General features: G+C 48.7%; 1 protein-coding gene across 1 annotated transcript; it reads left to right on the forward strand.

Annotated features, from left to right (window-relative positions):
* The first annotated feature begins 1818 nt into the window (after positions 1 to 1818).
* On the forward strand, positions 1819 to 8557 carry psmd11b (proteasome 26S subunit, non-ATPase 11b). The gene is made up of 13 exons (XM_086195763.1): positions 1819 to 1976; positions 3342 to 3443; positions 3567 to 3763; positions 4857 to 4914; positions 5320 to 5514; positions 5782 to 5926; positions 6021 to 6081; positions 6621 to 6683; positions 6754 to 6879; positions 7225 to 7260; positions 7347 to 7398; positions 7487 to 7629; positions 7705 to 8557. Exons 1-12 carry the CDS (start codon positions 1886 to 1888, stop codon positions 7627 to 7629), a joined length of 1269 nt encoding a protein of 422 aa, XP_086051889.1. The 5' UTR covers positions 1819 to 1885; the 3' UTR covers positions 7705 to 8557.
* Positions 8558 to 9005: the final 448 nt, after the last annotated feature.

Raw genomic sequence — 9005 nt, forward strand, 5'->3', positions numbered from 1 at the left:
AGGTAGTACTGGGAACATTGGTGTTACTGGTAACTCTGGTACCAAGTAACTGGTAACCCTGATACCAAGTAACACTGGTAACTCTGGTACCAGGTAACACTGGTAACTCTGGTACCAATTAACATTGGTAACTCTGGTACCAGGTAACTCTGATAAAACTGATACCTTGTAACACTGGTAACTCTGGTACCAAGTAACACTGGTAACTCTGGTACCAGGTAACACTGGTACCAAGTAACACTGGTATGTCTGGTACCAGGTAACACTGATACCAAGTAACACTGGTAACTCTGGTAACACTGGTACCAAGTAACTCTGGTACTAAGTAACACTGGTAACTCTGGTACCAGGTAACACTGGTACCAAGTAACTCTGATAACACTGGTACCAGGTAACAAGGGTAACACGTAACTCTGGTAACTCTGGTAACTCTGGTACCAATTAACATTGGTAACTCTGGTACCAGGTAACTCTGATAAAACTGATACCGTGTAACACTGGTAACTCTGGTACCAAGTAACTCTGGGAACATTGGTAACTCTAAAAACACTGATACCAAGTAACACTGGTAACTCTGGTAACACTGGTACCAAGTAACACTGGTAACTCTGGTAACATTAGTATCAAGTAACACTGGTAACTCTGGTACCAGGTAACACTGGTACCAAGTAACTCTGATAACACTGGTACCAAGTAACACTGGTAACACTGGTACCAAGTAACTCTGATAACACTGATACCAGGTAACACTGGTAACTCTGATAACACTGGTATTACTGGTAACTCTGATAACACTGATACCAAGGAACACTGGTAACTCTGATAACACGGGTAACACGTAACACTGGTAACTCTGGTACCAAGTAACTCTGATAACACTGATACCAAGGAACACTGGTAACTCTGATAACACGGGTGACACGTAACACTGGTAACTCTGGTACCAGGTAACACTGGTATTACTGGTAACTCTGGTAACACTGGTACCAATTAACACTGGTAACTCTGGTACCAAGTGACACTGGTATCACTGGTAACACTGGTACCCAGTAACACTGGTACCCAGTAACACTGGTAACTCTGGTACCAGGTAACACTGGTGACACTGGTATTACTAGTAACTCTGATGACACTGGTAACACTGGTACCAAGTAACACTGGTGACACTGGTATCGCTGGAAACTCTGAAAACACTGGAATCTCTGGTACCACTGTTACCTGTTACAAGTGTTACCTAGTACCAGTGTTTCTGGTGCTACCTAGTACTAGTGTTACCGAGTACCAGTGTTACCCCGTAGTAGAGTTGGTACTGGTAAAGTTGTCTTTTCTATCAAGTGTGGACTCCATTCCAGTAGATTCAGACACACACCAGGGGAGGTTTACTCTGTTGTATGTATTTAATTTAAAAAGTTGTATTCCCTGATTTTAAAGCGTGTGTTGTGAAGTTAAGGCCTGCAGATGTTTGGTTGTTTGTTTTTTAAGGGAGAAAAACCAGTGACCACAGAACCATTTCCTCTTTGCATTATGGCTCGTTTTTTTAGATTGGTGCAAAACATCCACCTGGCCGTCTCTTATAATCATCTGTTGAATCAACTGATTGTGTCGATCCCATATTTTTGAGCATTGCCATTAAATGTTGAACAATGTGCGGTGAGGAACATGATCCACTGGTTTGGTTCCGTTTGTCCCCCCGGAGCGGGTTCAGCAGGAGGAGCTTTTCTGAGAAAAAAGGAACCTCTGAAACATTTTTGACGAACTTTGTGGAATAGGACTACATTTCCCGGATGTCCCACTCCCAACATGCAAGCGGTGCGATGACGTCACATACGCTGTGGAACGTATTGCCGCACGTAGTTTTCATTCAGGCAGCATTTGAATAAGGAAGATGGCGGCCGCAGCAGTGGTGGAGTTCCAGAGAGCCCAGTCTCTCATTAGCACGGACCGCAACGCCTCCATCGACATCCTCCATTCGATAGGTAGGCGTCCGTCGGCCGGGCGGCCAGAGATGGACACGCTTCCCCCGAGCGCCGAGTTCTTCTCGGGCGGTGCTAGCTAGCGGCGGTCGGTAGCCAGAGCCGGTGGTGTGCCGTGCTGACTCACTGCTGAATGGTAACTGCCTGCGGAGTTTAGCTCGTTAGCGTTAGCTCGCTAGCAGTGCTGCTGTAGGCCGGGGCGTCGAGTGTGGCAATTAACCTGAAGCGGATCTCCACGGTTGGTGAAGTTGAGTCTGTGTCATTTATTGTGCTGTTTTTCTCTGGTTAATCACCAACCGGGGCGGCCGCACTCGCCCTGCTAGCAGCTCAGCTAAACTCCAGTTATTAGCTGGTTGTCAGAACCATCTAAACATCGACGTGAAGTGTGTGACACGTTATCTGCGGGTAGCGACTCAGCTCCCGGTACTTTGCCCGGGTTCGCTCGCGTGTTGGTAGTCATGTGAACTCCGTTGCTGTCAGCTGTTGGTAGTTTTTCTCCCAGCATCGCTGTCCTCAAAGTGCCTTGTCACACCAGCCAGCTAGCTGTCAGCCCGCTCAGCCACACGGTTCTCCCAGGATGAGCTTCTCCCACCGAGTCGAACCCACGTTTCCAGCCGATCCGGTGATGACTTCATAAACGAGGAGAATCGTTCCACCACGACTCAAATGATCTTCCCAGATTTGAGGATTAGCCGCTTGTCTTCATTGTTCAATCTGTTGAACTGAATTCATTCCAGTTAGCAACTGCATGCCAGACTGAAGCCATGTTGGGCTTTTGAAAAATAAGTAGCTGAAATCATATGGAGATGCAGTATCACGTGTGATAGCTGCTGTTCCAGGCCTGCTTCATATCAGTGTTAATGCACTCAGATTAAACCTTCATCTGCTGAACCAGGACGCTGGACGCGTCAGTGGTTGTGAGCTGATCTGATACCTCAGTTAGCAGCTCCTTCTGGTTTTCTTTTCTTAAACACGGTCATGGGATATGAAGGTGGACATGTAAGAGTCAGAAAACAGCATCACTCATCATCATGAGCTTGAATATTGAAGCTCTCATCACCAAGCATGAATAAAAGATGATGCGTTTCATGTGGAACAGAAACCAAGTGTGTATTTGCTGAGGTTAACTGAAATGTTGGCTCATCCTGAAACCAGCAGTCAAGATCCTGGTCCTGAAGCACCTCATCCAACCAGCAGAGACCAACATGAAGCAACTGAATCGCAGCCTCGTCTTGACATTGATGGATTGATTCAGGAATAAAATAATGGTTCACAATGTTTGAACAAATCATCATTCGCCAGTGAACAGTGTTTCTTCATTCAGGCCCTTATGTCTCCCAATGTGCATGTTTTTTCTTAATTGGACAGTGAGGAGGGACGTTCAGGAGAACGATGAAGAAGCTGTCAGGGTTAAAGAGCAGAGCATCCTGGAGCTGGGGACCCTCCTGGCCAAGACGGGGCAGGCAGCAGGTAGAACTCCCCCAGCTCACCGGCACCTTTGGGTTTCGAGGGCAGCCAGTTACTTTTCCTCCTGGAATGTGTCGTTCTACTCTGAGAAGTGTGCCGTGTGTTTCTTTTCGCTGCCGTCTCCAGAGCTCGGGGGTCTGCTGAAGTTTGTGAGGCCTTTTCTGATTTCCATCAGCAAGGCTAAGGCGGCCCGGCTGGTCCGCTCTCTGCTGGACCTGTTCCTGGACATGGAGGCGGCGACGGGACAGGAGGTTGAGCTGTGTCTGGAATGCATCGAGTGGGCCAAGGCTGAGAAAAGGACCTTCCTACGACAAGCCCTGGAGGTAAGCACGTAGTAAGGGAGCTGAGTACCGGTACTATCACTGTGTATTACTCCTGCCAAGTAATTACCCACTCCATGAACATCATTACATTGTTTTTGTTGTTGGGGAAATATCACGCAACCCTTCCCTGGCAAGGCAGGGCTCCAGGGCAGCGTCTGTTCCTGGCTCCCATCACCAGTCAGCCAGCCTGTGCAGTGGATGTCTCTGGTTAGGAATGTCGAGCCTGTGCTTGTCAACGAATGAAGCCCAGTTCTGGTTCCACACACAGATCGATGAAGTATTAACAGGTCATGTTTACTTGGGTTACTTACATTGGCCAAACCCAGGAGAGCTGCAGGTTAATACCTGAAACACAGGTGTAAACTTGGCCTCATGAAAGTGCTAATGCACAGTGGTGATGTGTCCACTCTATGACGTCACTCTGCTTCAACAGCCAAAATCTGGGGGCCTCAGAAGTGTCAGCAGCCAGGAGTATCCGGAGCTGCTGACAGCTACAAAAACAGGATCAACACCAACTTTCAGAACAGCTCTCAGTGTCCCGTGAAGAAACAGGTGAAAGCGGAGAAGCCAGATGCTCCTAGTTTGCTTTCGGATGTATTCATATCTTCTTGAGGTATACACCACACTCAGAGCCTGACTCGCCATCCGTCCATCAAACACGCAGGTTTTTGGTCTGTGGAAGAAAACAGCAACCTGGAGTAAAGAAAACTCAAAGTCCGTGGGTGTGGTCGCTGTTGTAGACGAGCAAAAACGTTGGTTGGAAACTCCTTTCACAGGTCGTCGATGATGTGTTGAGTTCACCGATGAAACGTTTGCTGCAGCCGTTCATTTTATTTGCAGTCAGGAAGGCGAGGACGGATCAACAGCTGATCTGTCGCTGCGTCCCCTGCGCTCTCCTGGTGTGTTCTTAGTCAATGGAATCATGTTTGCTCAGCAAATATGAAGGCACCCTGATCCAGGGGGCCTGGCTGGGCTTCCTGCAGCTGGTGGATGTGTTGAGTAGGTCGCGTTGAGTCGTGATTGATGTGCTGGTAACTGACGTGCCTGTCGGAGCTGCTGCGGTCTCGTCTAACAGCTTCCTCTCTTCCTCCAGGCTCGACTGATCTCCCTCTACTTTGACACCAAACGGTATCAGGAGGCCCTAGCGCTCGGTGAGTGCTTGAGTCTGTTCTGCCTCAGATGCACCAACGTCCCAAAACTGACAACAGAGGAAAATTGCAAGTGCGTGGCGATGTAGAGTGAAATGAAAGGCCTTGGCTTCAGTTAGATCAACGACGTGAACCTGATGAGTTCATCTGGTCAGGGACCTCCTCTGTAGGGACGGGGACCTTCTATGGCTTCTGGCGTGATGTTGCGCTATATATGAAATAAATGTAAATACACTTAACTTGACTTGGGGGGGGGGGGTGCGGAAAAATAACCCCCAAAATAATGGTAGGGGAAACCCTGGACCTGTTTTTTACACAAAGGAAGGAGGTGCAGCGGATGCGTAGCTATGGACTCCCCAGCAGCTGTGGCACTGTGGCGGTCATGGGCTTGACTTCTCTCTCCTTCAGGCTCCCAATTGCTTCAAGAACTGAAGAAGATGGATGACAAAGCTCTGCTGGTGGAGGTTCAGTTGCTGGAAAGTAAGACGTACCACGCTCTCAGTAACCTGCCCAAGGCCCGTGCAGCCCTCACCTCGGCTCGGACCACTGCCAACGCCATCTACTGCCCCCCGAAGCTCCAGGCAGCACTGGACATGCAGTCAGGTCAGATGTCAAATCAAATGCGTGGGATTGCTTTTTGTTCGGATGCAGGATGAAATCCTGGGGTGGTCTGGTCTCACCTCTGCTCTCTAAAAGCCTGCTGGGGTTGGTTGTTGCCGGGCCTCGTGAGAACCACTGATGTTCACGCGCGTGTTGTGTTGTTGAATCAGTGCTGTTGCTCTGTCCGCCGTGCGATGACACGCTGCTTTGGAAGATGGCTGAGCCGTTTATTTGGGGCTGATGATCTGACCGTCCTTGGTGGTGTTGCAGGGATCATCCACGCAGCGGAGGAGAAGGACTGGAAGACGGCCTACTCCTACTTCTTTGAGGCGTTCGAGGGCTACGACTCCATCGACAGCCCTAAAGCCATCACAGCTCTCAAATACATGCTGCTCTGCAAAATTGTTCTGAACTTGTAAGTGGAGTGAAGGACATGAACAACCTGCTTCACGTCTGTGTCATGGCTGTTTTTAATCATCTCGTGATTTCTTTGTCATGAACTCTTTCAGACCAGAGGAGGTTCAAGCTCTGATCAGCGGGAAGCTGGCCCTCCGGTACACCGGCCGCCAGGCAAGCTCCTCCCACTTCCTACTGATTGCAGACTGGACAGAGCAGAGGGGTCGTGTGTCTCAATATTAGCAGACACAGCTGATTTGTTTGTTCCTGAAAATGGTTGCCGCTTCTCAAACATTCACAAAATTCGCAATTTGAATGGCGTGAAAGCAGCAGCAGGGAGCATCAGGTAGAAGTCAGGTGTGGTTGAGGTGGCACACCTCCAACCTGGACATCTCCAGGGATTTTGAAGGAATTAAACTGATGTTAAACCCTAACATTCAAAGACAAGAGAGCTGTTCAGAGTTGTCAGTTCAGTGGATGTTCTAAGGCAGGGGTGGGCAACCGTGTGCCATGGGGGGGCCTTAGCAGGTGATTCCACTGATCAACACTCTTCTGTGGCTGAAGGTGTGTCAATCAGTGAGATCACCTGTTAAAGTGTTGGAAGGACAACCTGCACACACACGGCCCTCCATGGCACACGGTTGCCCACCCCTGTAATCTAAGTGTTGCTGAGGTGATCAATTTTGACACTTTGTTTTGTGGTGATCATGTAGACGGACGCGCTGAAGTGCGTAGCCCAGGCCTGTAAGAACAGATCTCTAGCAGACTTTGAAAAGGTAAGACGCCTCCCATCCTCCAGGTACTTGGCCCTCAGTGGGGTGGAAGGTTAAAGTCTGTGTCTTCCAGGCGCTCACAGAGTACAGAGCCGAGCTGAGGGACGACCCCATCATCAACACTCACCTGGCCAAGCTGTACGACAACCTGCTGGAACAGAACCTCATCCGGGTCATTGAGCCCTTTTCCAGAGTACAGGTACTGGGAGCGAGGCTGCTACAGTTCCAGCACAGCAAGAGTTCATTTTCAAAAATAGATACAAATGTAGAATCATGACTTGCATGCATTTACTACATGAAAAGTTAAGTTTGAGGCGATGGGGGCCAGTGGGGGCGCTGCACGCACCGGTGTTGTCCACCAAACAAAGGCCTGCTGGCTGAGCGGTCAGCTTATAGGTGGTTTTGGTTCTTAGTCAGTGGGAAAGAGGCTTCAGTTTGTGTGCGTCCTCGTCAGCCTTGGTGAGGAGAGCGTGAGTGCGTCCAGCTGCTGGTGAAGTTGACTAAAGTGAAGCTGTGTGTGATTTCCTTCTCCTTCTGGTTCCAGATAGAACACATATCAGGTCTCATCAAACTCTCCAAGGTACCTTCCCACGCAGTTGACTGGTTTTTCAAATCCCCGCTAACGGAGTGAGATGAGTGTCAATTGCAAGTTTGTCTGTGTTTCAGGGGGATGTTGAGAGGAAATTATCACAAATGATTCTGGATAAAAAGTTTCACGGTAAATGGAAACTCCTGTTCCTGAACCTTTCAGAAGCATGTTTGGTGTGAGGAGTCCCAGTCACACTTGTTGACTCCCACCACTGCAGGAATCCTGGACCAGGGTGAAGGCGTCCTGATCATATTTGAAGAGCCGCCAGTGGACAAAACATACGAGGCAGCCTTGGAAACAATTCAGAACATGAGCAAAGTGGTGGACTCGCTCTACAACAAAGCCAAGAAGCTGACATAGGTGAGGCTCTGAACCTGGGCCCTGAACCGGGGCAGATGTAGACCTGATGCTCACGTTTGTTGTTCTTGTCTTCAGAGCAGATTTTGGCAGCAGTGATGGGAGGGACTGTGTGTGTTTGACCAGCGTATGTAACATTTTAAGAAGGGGACGAGGGAGAGCGACAGTCCCACAACCGCAGCGTACGGGACCCCCCACCCTCCCATCAACCCCCTCCTCCGCTCCCTTGATGGACAGTATCCTCACTCCTCTGGTTTCCTCCTTCAGTTTGATATCTCTTCAGGATTCTGTATAACACTCAGCGGCCACATCAGGCCATCAGGGAATATTGTACAACCACAATAAAGATAAAAGGATAAAGAATACTTATATGTTTATATCTACGAGCAGGTCGGGCTCACCCGGCCTGAAGCGGACTCAACATTGACCTCTGCTGCCTCCTGCTGCTACAACCACGTATGCAGAAATGAGGCGTCCTCCTTTTTCTTGTCCATGTCTTTCAAAAGCACACTGCTCAGTTTTTGGAAGTTTGGGATTCAGAGTTTTGCTTCAAGAGCCTCCTGGAGCTCTTGGGTCTCCTCCTCACCACCATATCGATGCCAACCCTCACATCCCCGCTGTATTTCAGAAATGTATTAAACTCACTCGATTTTGGTTTTTTGGTTTTGTGTTTTTGTTAAAAAAAGACCCCCCCCCCCCCCCCCAATGCTCATATGTAGAACAGACAGGACAACATTTCACCGCTAGTGCCACTTTTTCGGCGCTTGTTTGCCTCAGTGTTCGGGTGCAATATGAAGGCGGGGGCGCTTCGGAGCGCCTGGGTGATCCCTGAGTGAGCAATTCTCCATTGTTAGTTCCTAGCACGAGTGTGGGATGCTAGTAACCAAACAATTTGTATGGTTTTGATTTTTTTGTTTTTCTCTTATAAAGACATTTTTGAAATAAATATTTTGTATTTTAAAGATTTTGTCTTGTCTCTTGCAAAATTATAATCCTGGCGTAAAGTTGTAGTTTCACAGCACAGCTGAGACCTCTGGGGGCCCTCGGGTTCTAAACATCCTTTCATGGCGCTTCATTCCCCCAAAACAGAAGTCGCCAAGTTTCCAACAACGTCCTTGCTCAAGCACCAAGATTTCAGCACTACAAGACTGCTGCTTTCACCTGCTTCATCAAGAAAAGGCACTCATCAGAGGGAATCAACTCCACCCAACAGCTGTAGGTTGTCTGGACTTTTGTTCCATCAGCACAATTTCTGTTTAGGTTGTAACCTCCAACTTGATTGGACTCATGAACAGTGAAACACTGGTCTGGTAAATCTGACTTTTGGGAGTGTGTGTGGATACACAGATTTCTACCTTCACCTGTTTCTTAGCTGTAAT

The sequence above is a fragment of the Aulostomus chinensis genome, chromosome 23 (genome assembly GCF_037954235.1).
Source record: "Aulostomus chinensis isolate RoL2024-O1b breed Wild chromosome 23, RoL_Achi_v1.0, whole genome shotgun sequence".
In the NCBI taxonomy this organism is placed as follows: domain Eukaryota; kingdom Metazoa; phylum Chordata; class Actinopteri; order Syngnathiformes; family Aulostomidae; genus Aulostomus; species Aulostomus chinensis.

What these genes read in the sequence shown, in the direction of transcription:
- psmd11b (XM_086195763.1), top strand. Translation starts at nt 1,886, where the DNA reads ATGGCGGCCGCAGCAGTGGTGGAGTTCCAGAGAGCCCAGTCTCTCATT. An exon ending in CTCTAGCAGACTTTGAAAAG is followed by an intron (nt 6,684 to 6,753) that starts GTAAGACGCCTC and finishes TGTGTCTTCCAG; the next exon opens with GCGCTCACAGAGTACAGAGC. An exon ending in TCTGGATAAAAAGTTTCACG is followed by an intron (nt 7,399 to 7,486) that starts GTAAATGGAAAC and finishes CCACCACTGCAG; the next exon opens with GAATCCTGGACCAGGGTGAA.